The 18665-nt window shown below is 42.7% G+C and overlaps 1 protein-coding gene across 3 annotated transcripts in view; it reads right to left on the bottom strand.

The window, feature by feature from the left end:
- LOC120756363 (BEN domain-containing protein 5-like) overlaps positions 1–18665 on the bottom strand; it is an 887649-nt gene that overhangs the window by 206955 nt on the left and 662029 nt on the right. For all 3 annotated transcript variants that reach the window (XM_040072626.2, XM_040072624.2, XM_040072625.2), the window contains exon 7: positions 3426–3515. In XM_040072626.2, the coding sequence (XP_039928560.1) occupies positions 3426–3515 (90 nt within the window). The remainder of the gene's footprint in view (positions 1–3425; positions 3516–18665) is intronic.

The raw sequence follows: 18665 nt of genomic DNA, 5'->3' as shown, positions 1-18665 counted from the left end.
AAGGAAAAAAGGACAAAAAAAGAAAAAGAAAAAAAAGCAAAAAGCTTCAGCTATTCTACAGCGTCTAACTATGCTAGCACTAAACTAACTAACTGCCGGGGCAAAAAACAACAGAGCTTCTTTTGTCTTGCCGTGTTCCAACTCCCCCGCTTCAAGGTCACTCCGATGAGCAGGGTTTTCCTGGGGAAAAACAAACCGCGCTTGCCCTCCCCCCTGCACCCAACAGACGATTGGGGATACACAGTCACCCCATGACAAAAGTGAAAACAAATCCTCTTAATCCTGGACCCTACTCCTACTTATTCATCCCTAAAAGTGGTGCAAACATCAATGCCCATGGTGACCATCACCATCTGAGGAGGAGAACACCACCCCACCTTTGGATGTGAAAAGAATGTGAATATTCTGAATGCACTCTCTGATGACTGGGTCTCCATTTCAAGCCCTGAGCTCCACCACAAGCAGTTAAGAACCACCAGGACAACTTCCCAAAAAGGCTAACCACTGTACTAACACTTAAAAGACCAAGACAGAAACAAAATGTTCTTAACCCATCTTTCTATGAAGAGGCCCGTCAGGGTTTTGTCTGCCTTTTAGGGGACTGAACTGCAGCTCAGCGGCTGCGCCATGTGTGAAATATTACAGCATTTGTTTGTAACTGCTGGATGAGGTGCCTGATGATTCCAAAGAGGTCGGGCTCCTGCTGCAAGCACTCCACTGTTGGAAGGTGACAGAAATGTGTATCCAAGTTTAAAATGCTTGCACATTTGCAGGAATGAAGGGTATTTTGTATCCAAAACTTAGTTTTCAGTGGATTCCTCATAGTAGAATATGAAGAAGAATGACAGAGAAACAATCCTGAACAGAGAGACAAGTTTTCCATGCCCCCCAGGAACACAAAACCCTTGCTTAGATTCATAATATGTGGGTAAAGTGAAGGGCAAAGGATCAAAAGACAGCCACAAGCATCTACTGATGCATTAAAGCTAGAAAATTTGCTTCTCAGGGGCCTTGGCTAGTCAGAAAAAAAAAAACCAAAACAAAACACACACACACACACAAAAAACCACCAGGGGCTGTAATAGGTAGCTTGTGTCAGGCCACAGGAAGCTGCTGTTTGGAGTATACAGCTAAAAATCCCTCAGCAGAGAGCAGGCCAGAGAGGTCAGGAAGGGAACTGGCCAGCTCAAAGACAGGTAGAAAAATGAGTAAGGAGCCAGATATTATTTTCACGCTTTAAAGAAGACAGTGACTGAACTGAATAAAACCAAAGATCAATGGGAAAAAAATGAAAAACAAAAAATATATAGCTTTTAGCTCATTTTCTATTCCCCTGTGGACTGATCCTCCAAGGTTGGGCAGTCACAGTGCTGGTCTTCCATCCAGGAGTTACTGCTTGCTTCTGGGGAATCTTTGGGATCAGTTTCCAGATCTTAATACTCCAGGTGGTGAGCATCATCAAACATTCAAGAAGAAACCTCTCCACCAAGAAAATAAAATAATCCTGACATGTTCCATATGTACTGAGCTGGCATCTGGACATAAAATCTGCAACACCTAACTATGCCAAAAAAGCTTCCTGAGACTCCAGAAATAAAATTCCTAAGTGTGCCCTCAACCTGACTGCCAGAGGAATCTTTTTTATCCCTCCTTTTGATCCTCCCACACAAAAGTTTCCAAAGATGGAGCAAGTACCCAATTTCATATTTGGCAGCACTAGAAGCAATGCTTGCAATGGCCTTGAAATATTTGACATTTCTACTTGTCTGGATGCTAGTTCTGCACAAGAGGCAGCTGCTCCTGCACGGGGCAGGTGCTCAGGGCAGAGCCCAGTGCCTGTGGACCCAGGCACTCCCAAAGGAGTCAAGCATGAGCTATAGCTGCAGCCACAGCAAGTTTCTCGCGTGCTTCTCCAAAACTGATACCTTGATACCTCCTCGTTATTTTTATTGTATCTCCTGCTTTTTGTTTGTTGGTTTGTGTCTTCTTTGGGGTTTTTTTGCTTTTTTTCTTACAAAGCACAAAGTTTCTGTGAGACAGTCAGAGCATGACTTCTATCTAGCTGTTTCATCAGGCTGAGCATGCCACCCGCTTTTACACATCCTTTTTTTTTTTTTTTTTCCCTTTTGAATAAACTCTCCATTATCAAAATAAAATAACATCATTTACAAAGCACCACCTCAGCAGCACGCCTCAGCTTTCATTTCACAGGGCTATGCCAGCAGCCACAAACAGAATCAAAGCAGCCAATTAAAAATCCATATTCATTAACAAACATCATGCGTGCTATAATGCCCTGCATTGACTGTGGCACGGCAGGAGGTGGGAAACTCGCTGAGTTTTCCTGCTCTCAGTCTGAGGCATTGTTTTATTAGAGGAAGGGTTTTACCTTTGCTACTCCAGGCCAGCAAGGAGAGTGTGCTGCGAGCCCACGGGGCTGGGGCAGCAGAAGGGGCAGCTGCTGACCTCGTGCCTCACAGAGATGCCAGACACAGCACCTTGCCAGGGTGAGGAGCACACAGAGAAGACCACGAACGTGTGCCAGACCCTCCCCACCGAGGTCTTTGGGTGCCAGCAGAGCCAATGGCAGTGGAGTCTGCGGCACCACGAGCAGACAGCAGAATAAACTCTGCATATGTTTGATTGATGCAACTCATCGGCTCAGCAGGGCCAGGTCCAAGCTGCTGCAGTGAATTACCAAATTGCCCTGGCTCCAGGGGAGCTGCTTTGATTTACACCATCAACACTTCACTGCCGCAGACAGTCACATGCGTAAGTACAATATTTCAGACCTATACAATGAAGTTATATGGAGGCGTGCCAGGGTTATTTATTTATTTGTACCCACGAGCCTGAGATTTACAACTCTTTATAAATACAAGCTGGGCAATTTGCTTTCTATTTTTAGCAAGAATGCTTTGTGCAGGAAACAGCTGTCAGCCACTGGGAGCTGTGTTCCTCAGAGCAGCAGCTTCAGACAAAGAGAGGCCTCTTAAAATTCAACTGGAGAGCTAGGGTCATTGCTTTGTGATGGAAAAGAAGCTGGAGATAGTACACATCAAGAAAAAAAAAGCAGTTAACAGAATAAACCCCAGAAAAATGGACTGGGAAATCTCTAAGAAAAGGACCTTTTCACAACTATATTTCACATGAGTATCACAGTCCCATTCTTCCCAAATACCTTCAGAGCCCAATTCTGTCCCTTTCTGACCACGTTCATCAAACATTCACAAGACTTGGGGACAATCTCTCCCTATGGCCTCAAGGAAGACAAGCAGCTGGGTGCTGGGGGAGAGATTCTGCTGATATCTTCGCTGTGGAAAGGTGTCACATCCCCTTTGAGAGGCAAAGCTATCCACACCAAACACGTGCACCAGCAGGAAATCAGATCCCACCAGATGTGCCACCTTGGTGCAGACACTCACCTTGGCAGACGAAGGAAGAGGGCGTTTCCCCAGGATGGACCCGTGCAGTGATGAACACCACTTTCTGTTCAGCCCCTGGACGCAGGTTTGCTGCAGCAGAAAGGGGCAAGGGGCAGAGGGGGAAAAAGAGAGAAATGAAGATCATTAAACTGTGCCCCAGATGTAGAAGCAAAGTGTTAATTTTTGAAACACATCCTTTTATTAAAATTGTTATAAACAAGCACAATCCCTAACAAAAGAGGCAGCATTTCTAAGATTTTGGGAAATTAAAAAAAAAACAAAAAACACCACCAGGTCTCCTTCCCAGACTGCACAAGGGCTGCAAGACTAATGACATGCAGCCAAACCTGCAACAACAAATTTAGCTCTTTTCTTAAACCCCCAAGATTTACTGCAGCGAGTTTAACTGCGCTGTAATTGCGCTCTCACTCGTGATAAATGTCTCCCTGGGCCACAGCAATAGCAGTGGGGCTCCAGTCAAGGTAAAGCCAATTGCACCCTGCATTACACTTGGTACAAGCCTTAACTGTGCCAGGCAATGGCAAAGTGCTACAAATTATATTTATTAGGCTTTGCTCTGTATGATTTAGAGGTGATTTTTTTAAAATCTGTTAAGTGTTTGGGATTGCATCTGCTCTAACGGAAAGAAAAGTTTAAAAAAAAAAAAAAGTATAGAAAAGAGACCAAGATTAAATCCAGGAACCTTCTCCAGTGAGGGCATGAAAATGTGCCATTTGCCCTTCAGATTACAGATAGCTGGAAGGCAGATTTAGATCCCAACTATGCTGAATTTAACATGGGTTAATCCCTCAATTTTTAAACCACACCACCTTGGCCACCTGCTTCAGCCATAAACTACATGGGTCAACCAGGATCTTTTCTTTGTTTGTGCTGTGACTGAATTTATCAAAATTATGCTCTTTCAAAATGGGTTCTGGGAATTTTAAAGACCATAAGAGGTCAGGATCTCAGTTAGATGTCTTATCTCAACCTGAACACACACAGCAGGGGTAATGCTAAGCACAGCAGGCTCCAATTGCTAGAGACAGTTTAAATCTTTGTTTTGAAGTAAAAAGTTTACAGACTGGAAACTAAATCTGAGCTCCTTTTTTTTTTTTTTTTTTTTTTTTAAATTAGGTAGGTGTATTGCACACATCTCCAAAGTCAGACTTTTATTTTCAAAGACGTGTGAGAGTCCTCAAGACCATACCTTAGTTAATTCTTTTTAATTTCCCAAATTCTTGGAAATGCTCCATTTTCCCCATGGCAAATCACACCTTACAGAATCATAGGAATAATCAATATGTTTTTTGCTGCTCTCAGGAGACAATTGCAGCAGGTTTTCTTCTTTTATTTCCTTAGCATCTCAAAGTCCTGCCGCTGCTCTCCCCATAACTCAGCCATTCATTTGTTCTTTCTTATACCAACTTCACCATTCTCTGATGTTTTTGAACCCTGGAGGCAAAGAAATATAAGAAAGAAAGTCTCTGCCAAACCCAGCAGCTGGTGGAGTCAATTCTCTTGGCAGAAGAAAAGTTGGAGGCAGCAAAAAGGAGCACAACCCCATCAGCTAGAAGTCGATGACCATCCCACACCATTTGCATTAACATTAAGTAGTGTGGGAGGAAGGAGATAAATCAGCAAACCAACTTTAAAGAACAAAGGGAGAAGGCTGGGATCACTTCTGCAAGAGGAGATGAGTTTTCCTCCCCTCTTGGAAAACCAGCATTGCATTGAAGGGGCCGTGGCTCAGCACAGATGTGATGCTCAGCAACAAGACTGCCACTCTTTGGAACAGCAGTTGTGAGGAATCTTTTGGACAGAGGGTTGGTTTGGGGTGTTTTGTGGCTTTGGCTTTGTTTGTCCTCAATTACTAAGTTGTTATCTATACTTCTTAACCCTAATTAGAATCATTATTATAATCAATAATTTTCACTATGCAAGTCAATTTTACTTGACAATAAATTAAAATCCCCACAAGTCAAGTCTGCTTTGCCCAAAATGGCAATTTGTGAATGATATCCCCGTCCTTCTCTTGACCATGAGCCTTTCCTTTTTATTTTCTCCCCCTGTCCTGGACAAGAGGGAGCATCTGTGTGGGCATCTGGCTGCTAACCAAGGTTAACCCATTAAGTAACTACAAAACACCGTTTCATTTTTTCATTTAAATGTTACATTAGAAATACATCCTATTTTCTACTTCAGGATTGAAAAGATCAATCAAAATTAAGACGATTAGAAGTGTATAGCTTTGCTTAGTAGATGCCAAAAGCACTTAAGCAAAATGACAGAAAGGCACACTCCATTTAGCCACAGCTTTGAGATTTGTGGAAATGCAGAGAAATCTGCTGTGGTACCATTTTACTCTTCTGAACACCATAGAAGTGAATCTGAGAAGCAAAACTCTCTGAAAAAAAACAGGTTTTCTTGGAAAGAAATGAAATAAAAGTAGACATGTCTGGAATGGTCCCATTTTCATTTTCTGTTCTGGAAAGTATCTTGAAGATTGAAATTAACGTTTTCTCTTCCCTTTGAAGGCTACCACTGTCATCATCGTGGATAGTATTTGCCTTGACTAATGACTGAGATATAAACAACCTGTCAGTGTGTGCTACACCCCGGTGTCCCTGCGACTCACCCACTGCCACCCTGCCTCTGCTCAGAGGAGAACACTCCTGAGCAAAGCTGTGAAGGTCTGAGATGCTATTCAGAACAACAGCACCAACCTCAACATCTACTCTGGCTCTGCAGCTCCACAGTAGCGGCACACACCATGCAAATTTCATACTGAAATGAAACTCTATGAGCTGCAAGCACACAGCTCAGAGCTCTGACTCTGAATATCACTCGGGTGGTTTGGCCCTCAACCCACGTTCCTTCCCCTCTAAAGCTTTGGCATGTTCAAGCCAATCACTTAAAACAACCCCACTGGCAGCACTCCCTCAGCTCTCACCCAGGAAACAGCAATTTCCACTCCTAGTTGCTTATTATGCTACTGCAACTAAAGCAGGGTTGCACAGAAAGCATTTTCTACTTACAGAGAGTCTGATCAAATTCTAAACCTTCACAGGAAGGCAGGAAATTCACTTAGCCATTTTCATTCAATTTTCATTTTTATGCTACTCTAAAAACATGAAAATGACAGTATTTGTATATAGCAGCTTAATGGCAAGTATCTAGAAATTTCATGCAGAAATATTAAATTTATGGAATTCTGTTTGCACCACCAAGATGAGGCATTATATCAGAATGGAGGTAGAATATCACTCCTCAACATCCAGGATCGTTTCTGCCACCTTGTCCGACCAGAGTCGACTGCGGATTTGTGGTTTCTTTAGGTCTTGCAGCCATGATGTAGCTAATGATTCAAGTTCACAAATCAGCACTAAGGATGAGAGATCTGACCCTAGAAGTCTGGTCCAGAAAGCCTTTAGGCTGGTGCCCATCAGGAGAATGTGGGAGTGAATTTCACTCCTTTGCAGAGCACTTCAAAGTTGAGAAAGGTACTAGAAAAATCTTGTAATTTCTGAAAGACCAGAAGGCTCTGATCCATGGGAATCTATCATCCTAAAAACATATGGCCAAATAACGATTCGATTCATATACCCACACACTTTTTAATGGAAAGTTATCCATTGCAAATGAATTCCATATTGTCATCCTGTCTCAGGTACTTTGCAGTATGAGGTGGGCTGTTGCCAGCATTTTTTATTCAAAACCCTGAGAGTTAAAGACTCCACAGAGGAAATCAAAACAACTCCATTGCATTACACTCTTCTGTGCCACCTCGGCTCATTCGTGTCCAACAAAGCTGGAACATCTGTGTCGGAAACGAACGCCGGTGCTGCCCCAAGTGCCTCGTCTCCACCGCATTAACCTGCTTTAGCAAATCAAATCAAAACAGCATTTAGTGTACTCTGGCTTTTCCTAAGAGACCAGATCAGAGCCTAATCCCATTTATTTTTGCTCCTTCTGGCCACAAATGTCATTTCAGGTAAGAGCGTGCATCCCAGCAATGCAGGAGTGCAAAGGAACAGCGGTTTTGGTCACTACCAAATCCCACTGGACTTGGTGAGGTCAGATTTTCTTTCTCACCTTCTTATAGTTGGATTGAGCAGTACAAAGAAGCCAAGTGGGACAGAAGGTCAAAATGATGCCATTTGTACCACAGAGTGATGAGCAAAACTGGACTACAGGTTTTGCAAGTCTGACACCTATTCCCGTGTAGTTTTACCCAAAATGGGGGGCAGCAGTACTTTGTCTCCCATGCAAAAGCCATGGAAGGTCAGGCCTGTGATGGGGTAGCACTGCTGCAGGGAACCCCCACTGCTCACAGACTCCTCTCACCTCCCACCACCTTCAGTCTGTCCTGCCTAGTCTTTTTTCAGCAAAGCCTCCTTTGTGCATGGACCATCTGCTCAGCAAAGGTCCTGCACGTAATGCTCGAAACTGCGTCCAAAACCTTCCAAGTTTTGGATTTTCATTCAGGCTCTGTCCTTGATCCTGTCAGGTGCTTAAGTACATGATTTGTTTGACCGACTTGTACCGTGCTCAAAAATGTGCTTAACTATAATTTTGGCATGAGAGCGGGGCTGAATTGGGGCCGTTTTGCAGGAAGCCTGCCTCCGAGATCATTGTCACAATGTTTTAAAGTTCGAGATTGTGCAACTATTATCCTTTATTGCCCGTTTTATGCCAAAGTCTCTCTTTCTTTTTACATTCTTCTTCAAAGTAAAGCTATTTTGGAGCATTTAATATTATTTAATCTCTTTACCCTGGCAGCATAGAAATTACAGGAACCATTACAATGGTCCTGTGTGAGCGTATGCTTTATTGATGTATATGCTGACCTAATATCAAATTGATTTTACTCAGCTTTTCTGCTGACCATGGAAAAATGCAAATTGGGTATTATATTTGCACACTAATTTTATTGGGCCCCTGTGTCTTCATAAAAAGATAAAGTTTGGGCTAATAAAAATAAAACATTTCTGGGGCTAATATAGGCAAATGTTTATGTAGGCAGGTAACAAATTGGTTTGTCATTTAGGGGAACATAAAGAGCACTAAAATCATCTTTAGGCAAAATAGATTGGTGGCTTTTGCTTAGCTTTTAGCTTTCATTTGCAAAATCAATTTAATGTAGCGCAGAGTCTCAAAGAAAGGGTGACACAGGATTAAGACATTAATTGTATTCCCCCTCCATAACTCCCCCTTATTCAGAGGCCCTGGGATTTGGGTTTGCTCTTGTTCCAAGCAAATTAAATATATTTCAGCAGAAAATGGTGAAAAGGAACCTTTAGACTTTTGCCATGTGTGAGCATCCTATTGGGACAAACAGGGACAGGTAGGAAAGTGGGACTCAGTGTTCTGCAGGCAGATGCTGACAGAGTTATCAAGGCTTGTCAGTGCCACCAGGAATCTGAAAATGTAGTACCAGTATGATGTTCCTTCCAAGATACCTTTGTCCCTCTCTCCTCTTCCCTCTCAGTCCCCTGTAACAATGCCTTGTGCATCCCTAATGGCCTGGAGCCTGGCTGGAATGCACCGGAGTGAACTTTGGTGACAGTTTAAGTAGACAGACGTGTGTCAACAGCCTGATTTCTTTTCATTGAAAGGAATTGGCCTATTTACATCTCAGAGCAGGCACTATTTCTAACCAGCTCTTGGTTTTCGTCCTCTCCTTCCCCTTCCCTCGAAAGGTTGCAGGGTATTTTGGAGGGGTTCCATGTGGTGGGAGGTTACATAAACAGTTTTGATGTTAATACTTGACTGCATTTTCAACTTAATAGCCCAGCAAAGGGAATGTGACTGTGAAGCAAAAGGCCAGAAATATCTCCTGGTAAAATTACGCTGAAGCACAGATCGAGCAACACTGCAGAGCTATTTGCAAAATCAGAAATGGCAAATGACTACAGAGCAAGAGCCCCCTTACCTCCCAGCCCCATTTGCTTGTTTCTAATCTTCATTACATCTTGTAAGCAACCATTTTTCCATTTGGGCTTTCTGATACTGGCAGCTCACTACGCTTTCCAGGCAGGAAAATTAACTGCACGCAAAACCAGTCAAGGTACACTCACATCTTTCCTCCCTCCTCAACTCCACTGAAAAAAGACCTCCAAAAAACACTCCTAAAAACCTGAGGTTTTGTTTTTAAATGCTACATATGCATTTGAGCATTGGAACATACAGTCCTATGAATAAGAATAGAAATCTGGAATATGAACAGCACATTATTCGTCCTCAAACGGCCAAGGTGATGACAACTCACAATTAAGGATGCAGACGGTAGCATTTAATGTCACCTACCTGCATCACTGTCATATCATAACAGTTTAGCAGGCAGGTCCCCAGCCTTTCTTTTTCCCTCTTCTGCTTTGCTATTTATAAAGTCAGGATGGAGTGTAGATCAACCCCTTGCCCTCCAGAGACCGGAGGCACACAGTAAATTATGGGAAGGCTAAATGGTACATCAAATGTGTCTCCTCAAAGCTATACATCATCTTGTTAAATTTGATGTCTAATCCCAGAACCCCAGAAATTATTCCCAAAATCCCAGAAAATGCATGTGTCCTTCAGATGATATAGAACAAGAAAGTAAAGTTTACCTTCAGGGGGGGAAAAAAAAAAAAAAAAAAAAAAAAAAAAAAACACAAAAAAACAAGAAAAAAAAACATTCTAGACATGATTTGCTGAAGTCTTCAGTTCACTTGAGTGTCTTTCAATGCCATTTCCTTAAACAACATTGTCTCAGAACTCACCCATCTGTATTTGAATACATGAACTCTGATCTACAGTACTCACATTTTGGTTTTTTCCTTGCAATGGTCAACAATAAATTACAAACTGAATAAACCAAAGCACATCCTATTTATCTCTCTCTAAAAATCTTACATATGCAGCAGCACTTCTCCAGTCACCACCTTTGACAGCAGCCATGATCTTCAGCCATTCCACAGGGTTCTCTTTACTGAGCTCCACAGCCCCTTAACAGTGAGGAGATGGAAACACTCAGGAGCTGCCCGCTGCCCCAGAGGAAGCAGACCTCATCCTTTGGGAAGGAATCAATATTGACTGGTGTCTTTCTTGCTCTCTCTGTTCAGAGTTATCATCCCTCTGGAATTCTCACCATCTCGGTAGCCTTCACTTTTTACAAAGGGATAGAACTAAAATATTCAGATGCAAGACATTTCCACCTGAAATACTACATTACATGGGTACCTTTCCAGTCTGTCTTTAAAATCCAGGGATTCAAAAGATGATGCTAGGACCTGTTAAAAAGCAATCCTCTATCAGCTCTCTCCAGTGGAGAGGGCTACGGCCATATTTGTTTCCCATAAGTAGGCATGGACTTAAAGATAAGAGAATAATTTATGTCAGAATTCCAGCCAAAGTAGAAAAGAGGGAATTACCAGCCCCTCACAGAGTAGTCCAGCAGTTACAGGAGCACCCAGGACACCTTTGATCCATTTTAGGGTTTTTTCCACTTTTCCTGTGGCTTTGCCTGTGATTACCTCTAGTGCTCAGACTTACCCATATAAAAACTGAGCAAAACCATGTGCACTTCAAAACAGGACTTAGAGTCCCAGTACAGCTATTCTCAAAACTCTTCTAGTTTCTTTGAGATGCACAGCCACATCCTTGTGCTCATCATGGATTTTTCCAAGGAAGGCAGTGCTGAAAATGATATTTATAGCTACCATGAGATGTAACTCCAGAATCTGTGAGTCCAGCATCTCTAACTTCTCAACGCCAATGGATAAAAAAAGTAGGGAAGGAACCAGCTGCAACACAACATGCAAAAATCAGGAAATATGTTTCTAGGAAGCTGTAACTAGAAAAGCTCCATTCACTGGGGCTAGGTCTCATGATATTCACTTAAGAAACAGGCAAAAAGTATAACAGGAAGAGAATTAGGAAAAAAGAAAAATTGGAGCAGCATGAAATAGTGGACAAAGCCAGAGACCTACTCAGGTCTCTCTCTGGGAGGTAAAAAACTGAAAAGTGACCAAAGTTTCAGCCTGCTGGGCTGAAGTCTCAAACCTGGAGGAGCAGTGAAGCAACACAACCAACACTGTCACCGATTAATCTCCTGTGTTCCACCTTTTTGACACTGACCCGAACAACATGAACCCTTCTCTCTCTCATTCTTCCTAAACACCCATTGAAAAGAAGTGGGGACATGATCAATTACAGGACACAGGGGGTGGTTATTTTTCTGATTTATGTGTTGCATCAGATCCTCCCTGGGCAGAAGGACAAGGGCTGACAGGGTTAGGAGGAGTAAAACCTTCAGTGTACAAAACCTTGAAAGCAGTGATTCCAAGCAAGATGTGCAGGGTGTTCTGCAAGGGGTTCTGGCCTTTACTGAACTATGACTGTGAGCTCCTCTGTAGCTGAGCTGGCGGTCAATAAAAAGCAACCTGCTGAAATGAGATTCATGAAAAGCCATGCTCCTCAGAATGTGACACTGACCTCTCTGGGAAGCACTCTGTTTGGAGAGAGGCTTGAGCCCACAGGCAAGAAATAGACACCAGTGAATTGAATCTCTTTTCATATTCACCTCTTACCTGAAATCAAAAAAATTAAGATGCTCAGTAGAGGGTCTTACACACCAAATTCAAAACTTGCAATATTTGACTTGAATTCAGCAAGGTGGGGGGTGCAGACTACCCTTAGGGCTGAAGTACACACACCACTAAGGCAGCCAGGAGCAAATCCTTCTTTACTGTAATGTTAGACATCGGTTTCAAATCAGGGTGAGAAACCTGCTCTTCGTGTAAGCAGGATAGCAAAGATGGGGTGGGAAAGGCTCCCTTTTCTCAGCCCCCTGTTTTTGTTCATTAGTTCTTGGCAGATTTTAATCACAGGGACGTGATGTCAGGGAGTCTGTGGCTTGGGAGGAGTCAACAGCCCTAAATCAGCTTTGCTTAGATGTGTGCACTCCATTCACTGACAACTGACTCCAGCACCAGCAAGTGTCACAGACATGACCTCAGACAGAAGTGCACTGAGAATATTGGACCCACATCATAAATCCCAGAGTCTGGCAGGAGAATGTCCTGCCACAGCCTCGTCGTTTCCTTCAAAGGAAAGCGGTGAGATGCATGCCTGGAGACAGGGCACGTTGGTTCTCCTTAAGGGCCAACAACTAAGCAAGCTGCCATTCTTATTCAGATGATGCTTATGACATTTTCCCCTCCCTTGCAAGAACAATTACCATGAAGATGTTTGAATTCCACCTGGACACTTAAAACCTTCTCCTTCCCCAGCCAACCTGCTGCCTCAGCCCCCCGCCTTGCAACAAACTGAGAACAGCTCCTCTCACGGACGTGATCCTTCTCAAAGCTCCCTCTAAGCACCACATTAACTTCATGTGCACAAAAGTGTCCACCGATCCTAATTGTCCTTTTTGTCCCGTCATTAGTTAGCAATAAATTCCAGAGGCGCAGTCAATCAATACAGCATGGGGCATAAGGGAAAACACATTTTGTTGCCTGCACTAGACACACACTGAAAGGCTGTGAGAGCCTTGTAAAACCTATCTAGTCAGCAAACTGTTAAAACCAATTTATACACACTCACACACTCTCTCTCAAGGCAATAAGCCTATGGAGAATTTTAATTAAAGTCAAAGGAGCCTTTAAAAGTGGAGGGGGAGAAATCCAGCACAGCGAGAAATAAATTAATAAAAACACGCTCCAAGTTGAAGCTCAAGGGGATCACTCTCAGTCATCATTTATTTAAAGGATGGGACAAGTCAAAGATAGGAATGTCAAGTGGGAGATGCTGTGAAGCAGCAGAGGACAGAAAAGGGGCTGACGAACTGCATGCCACAGCTTCTGTAGCAGATCATTTTTTTGTCACGTAGGTTATGCTTGTGGCTGGCCACCTGCTGCTTTATATTCACTAGCTCTCAAAGTTAGGCACTGAAATATCTGTGTTCCCTTTCACAGTTGATCTGGGAAGGACCTTTTAGCTCATCTAGACCATCCTTACATGGTCAGCACCCAATTTCTGTAGAAAATTATTCCCTTCTCTCAACCTGAGGGTATTTTTCTTGGTATTTAGCCAGCAGTTTCTTTTTGCTGAATTTCATTCTATTTGTCACTTGCTCCTTCCCTTGGTGTTTATATATTTTTAAAATTATTTAACTTTTAACGTGTTTTTCTAGCTTTTGCTTGGGCCATGGACTACTCCAGAGGAACTGACTGACCCCTCCAGATGAACTTCCACACACAGGCAAACCACAGATCTGTTCAATTCTCATGCTCCAGAGCTCAGAGGAGAGCTGGCATCCCGCTCTTCACCTGTCATTTTTGCAGCCACCAAATCATATCCTGTAGCCTTCTCCATAGCACAGGGAAGGGATTTCTTCACTTGGGGCCAGTTGCAAACAAGCAGTGCCATATTTCTTAACTTTAACAATGCCCAGTATCAGCTGCTGGAGCAATTTCTCATCACCTCTGCCTGTCTTACAGCAGCTCAGAGGAATGTAAGATGCTTGTGGGGATCAGTGTCCTCAGGAGCCTCCTGGATACCAGTCTGTGGCCAAGGGAATTTAATACTTCTAGTTGGGAATGGGTCAAAACATCCCCAGCATCAGATGCAAATTAATCACCCATAATAAAACATGTGATTTTACTGGAAACCCATCCACTCTCAGCCTTCAAGTACAAGAATTATGGAGATCCAATACTGACTGCACATCTTGACACTCATAATCTTAGTTAGACACTCTTGTGCTATTTTCCAGCTAGATCCCATGGTAGAAATAACAAAACTTCATGGATTAATAAGACCCCACATTAGTTTCCACGTAAAAGCATGGAAATACAACTCATTTCCAATGCAGAAAAAAAAATAAATCCAATTATTCAGAACATAGATAAGTATGTTTGATAGTCGATGTAAATTGAATTATGTTTTGCCCTTTCCCATAAAACAAACCAAAGCACCCTTTTCATGGAAAGAGGGTTAGAAAGGTTAAAAGAAAATGAAGAAAGTCAAAGTCATTACATTCCAATCAAACTTGATAAATATGTAAATTAAAGCAACTAAACAGTTGTCTTTGACAAATGGCTTCTACGTAATGGATTTTTCATAGTAATGAGGCTACAGTGCAATTGTTTTTTTAAAGCCTTACATTTCTCATTAATAAAAAGTGTGAGTCAGTGTGCACAATGGGCATATTTAGCAAAAAAAAAAAAAAAAATAAGAAGCAAAAAAATATTTTCAGACAGCAGTTGACATCACAGAGGGATGCCTGAGACAGTGTCATTTCTTCCATCAGCATTGACACGTTGTTGACTACTCTTTAATTAAGTAGTTTGAACTTGAGGAACTACACAGTGCCAAAAGAAAGCCCAGGACTTTGCCACTTGCAGTTCAGTTGGGGTTTGTTTATCCACCCAGACCATCAAAGGTGTCAGCTGTACATGCTACACAGACCATGCAACACCTATGAAAATGGCAAAACAAGAAAGAAAAATCAATTTGTGAGATATTAGTAACTTCCCTGGCCACCAGTCTCTGCCTGCCTCATCGAGTCCACTGCCATTTCAGACCACATCAACCATCACAGCACCTGCGCATCTCACTGCTTTCCTAATGTAGTTTGAACAGCTCTCTGAATAAAAAGACTTATGGAAGAACATGACCTGGATCATACAGGACTGCTTTCAGATGCCTTATCATTGTCCTCAGAACTTCAAGGCATCTCTAAGTTCTGGTCACTTGATGCATTTTGGAACGACAGAAGGGCAGTGTCGAAGGTGGTTTGAGCCTGAAACAGCTTTTCCACGTAAAGGAGCAATGATTGCAGTGAACACATCTCCAGAATCACATGGCTCCCTTGCCATGCACCCAGCTTTAGCAGGACCAAAGCACTTAGGGTCCCCTTTAGAGCAGGCTGCTGGCAAGCAATTGCTGCCACCTCTGAGCCTGCTTTTCTATCACCACATCCCAAGGCCTACAGCTGAAATGGGCTTCTCTCATCTCTTCCAAAGGCGTTTCCACTGTAGGCATCTTGCCGCATCTGCAGAAGCAGTGCTGTTTCCCCACCTCCACTCCCATCCTGATTTAAATTGAAAAAAAGACTAATTAAAGGGGGAGTGGAAAAGATTAATCCATTTTTCTAAGTTCCTCAGCTCCCCCATCCTGTGCATTATCCCATATCACCCTGGTGCTAACAGAGCTCTGTTTACATATCCTGTATGGTACAAAAATTCCTGAGCAAGTATAGGGAGAATTTCAACATGCATGCCTACGTCATTTAATACAGTTTTGGCTGCTCAGCCCTTCCTGTTTGAGGGAGGACTGCATCCACATCCCCTCACTATAAGGAATTCTGCCACCTGGCATTTGAATTCCTGAGCCATGGATACACAACTGAATTTATATTTACTCCCAAACACTCTCTGTGCACCCGAGGGCCAGCCAATACAGGGTGGTGATAGATCAAAGACTCTACCGCTGATTTTAAGTTATTTAAAGTAAAAAAAAAAACCAGACCTTTTCACCCCAATCTGTTGAAAGTAAATAAGGGTGAAGAAGGGAAAACGCAGCCAGGGGGAATGTCAGTGGGAAATAGGGGCAGAGGAGGCAGAGGAGAGGACTGTTTATAAGTCTTCTAATAAGCCTATAAACCTTGGCTATATCTCTGCATGCATGCATTTCTTTTGCTGATACAGGATGCATACTCCATGTAATGCTATTCTTGTGAGCCAAGAAAATCTGCATGTAATACAGCAGGAGAATGCTAATGATCTTCAGCTGAGCTGGAATCCAGCAGTACTTCCCTTTATCAAAGGTAGGCTTCAGAGCCAACAGCCAACCTTGGGGTTCCTCACAGAGCTGAAAATCAGTGAATACAACATGACACATCCCAGTTTGTGCTAAGTGTCCCCCAGCCGTACAGGATTTGGTAATTCTTCCCAAATACCCCTCAGGCTACAGAAAAGGTATTTTTCAGGCAGCGCTTTGTCGGTAAGAGAAAAGCAGTTTCAAGCCCATTCAGGTGATGAATCCTTGAAGCAATATGGGTTAGCCTGCTCACCCAGCACAGATCACTGAGTGATTGGCACAACCACCAGCAAAACATCTGTACCCCAACTCCCCACACCTCCCTGGCCCCACCAGGCTGGGAGGACACATCCTGGTCTTACCCAGACCTCTGATGAAAGCCGTGTGTTACCCAACCATACTGTTCTCCAGTCAAAAATATTGGAGAGATTTGGAGCTTTTTCAGTGAAAAGAAAAATTAACAGGGATTAAATTTTCCAGAGAAGCGGAAAAACAAGAGGTAACCCTGTTGTCCTTAGGAGTATGCGACACAAAATCTAGATTTGAATAAATATCTAAGTCAGTGCTTGCACTGTCTTCTCAGTTTATGAACTGATTTAGAAGAAACAGAACAGATTAGTCCTAATTTGCCTTATCTTTGCATTCCCAATCTATTGATTATAATAATTGTGGAAGCTATCTTCCCATTAGCCACAGTTATTACCATACCGAGCGCATGCAAAAGCCAGAGTGGATTTAAGGGGTTTTGTTTCCAGAGTGTTGGTTTAATGTAGCCCTGCACATTTCCAAGGCACAGAAAGAAGAAAGAGAGCTTCCATGCCATTAAATTCAAGCAGATTTTTCTCATCACTGCAGAATTTAAGCTTTCAAACCAGACATATCCACAATGACGATATTTAGGACTGAACCCTGGAGAGGCTTTTTAGAAGTTATCAGGACTGAGCCCAGACCACTGTCCTAGTTTTGAGAAAGCGTCAAAAGTGATGGAAAACTTTCTGAAGGTCGCTGTCCTCTATCAAACACATAATGTAGCACTGTCTGAATATGAGGAGAGAAGTCAAAAATCCTGTGTTTTTTCTGTTGCTCTTCCACCGAACTCATGAGTAACCTTTCAAAAGACATTCAGGAATAAATCCGCAAACAGATTTAGCCACTAAAGTAGCCTAAATCCCATTTAAGTCCATAGTTTAGATCTTCAAAAACTGCATTCAGCTGTCACCTAGTTCAGGAGATGTCAGTATCCATAGGCAACCACAGTTCTTCCTTCAGCCAAGTCTCCCAGAAATCCATATACCTCTGCCTCTCCTGCTAGTTTTAATAGATATTTCTGAATTGTCCCTAAGAGAAGAACACCACAAAAATCACAGAGGTAAAAAATTAGTGGCAACAATCTCTGAGTTTTCAACACTTATTGGCTAAGATCTGCTCAGCATTAGGAAAGTCTGCAGGCAAAACCCCTTCCTTAGGCTGAAGATGTCTGATACCACATTTGCACTTCCAAGAGTGTCCTAAACACATTAGACTGGAGAGGTGTTTTTTTTTTTTCATTTTTCAAAGTACATAGCATTAAATAGCACATGAACCAGAATTCTGATTTTCCCTCCTTCCGCACTGACACCCTGAATAGAAGATTACAAGATTGTGATTGCTCTTGCACAACAGCTAATCCAGTGAATATTGACTTATACAACAAAGAAAAGTAGCTTCAGCATGAAGACATAAGCACCTCTTCCCATCACCAAAGTCTGGAGACTGGGATTCTCTCAAGGCTCAATTTTAGAACACAGTTTGGAAAAACTAAAATTACAGGGGGTGTGTTAAAATATTGTTTTCCTATCCCAGCTCTCCCCTGACTTGCCTGCATAACTTCAGGAGGGAGGCCAGAGTGAGAGGACCTTCCCAGGGCTGACAGCAGATGTGAATTGAAAACAGAGGCAGAATCCAGAGACTGTCCTTGAGCACATTCTGCTTGACTGCCTTGAGTTAACTGGGGCTTTTCAACCCTTATTTTGGGCTTTTTATGGGAGCACAGATGACTACAGAAAAACTGATGGCTATTTGAAGCAGCAGATCTGGTACCTTCCAAACTGAGGGTGTGAGGCACAGGTTGCCCGGAGAAGCTGTGGCTGCCCCATCCCTGGAAGTGTCCAAGGCCAGGTTGGATAGAGCTCTGAGCTCTGGTCCAGTGGAAGGTGTCCCTGGTCACGGCAGGGGACTGGAATGAGATCATCTTTAAGGTCTTTCCAACCCAGACTATTCTATGAAGAAAATTGTTATAGGAATTGTATATACCCGCCCTACTTTTTTTTTTTTTTTTTTATGTCCATTTTCACAACTTTTGCTTTATTATCCTCCATTTTGAAGGCACTAGTAATGATAATCTGGTTTTATACTTTGCTTTGAGATCCTTAAATCAAATTAAACCTTTACATCTCC

This window comes from Hirundo rustica, chromosome 9 (assembly GCF_015227805.2).
Source record: "Hirundo rustica isolate bHirRus1 chromosome 9, bHirRus1.pri.v3, whole genome shotgun sequence".
Taxonomy (NCBI): Eukaryota; Metazoa; Chordata; class Aves; order Passeriformes; family Hirundinidae; genus Hirundo; species Hirundo rustica.
The sequence above is the reverse complement of the archived record's forward strand: the minus strand, read 5'-3'. Positions and strand labels throughout refer to the sequence as shown.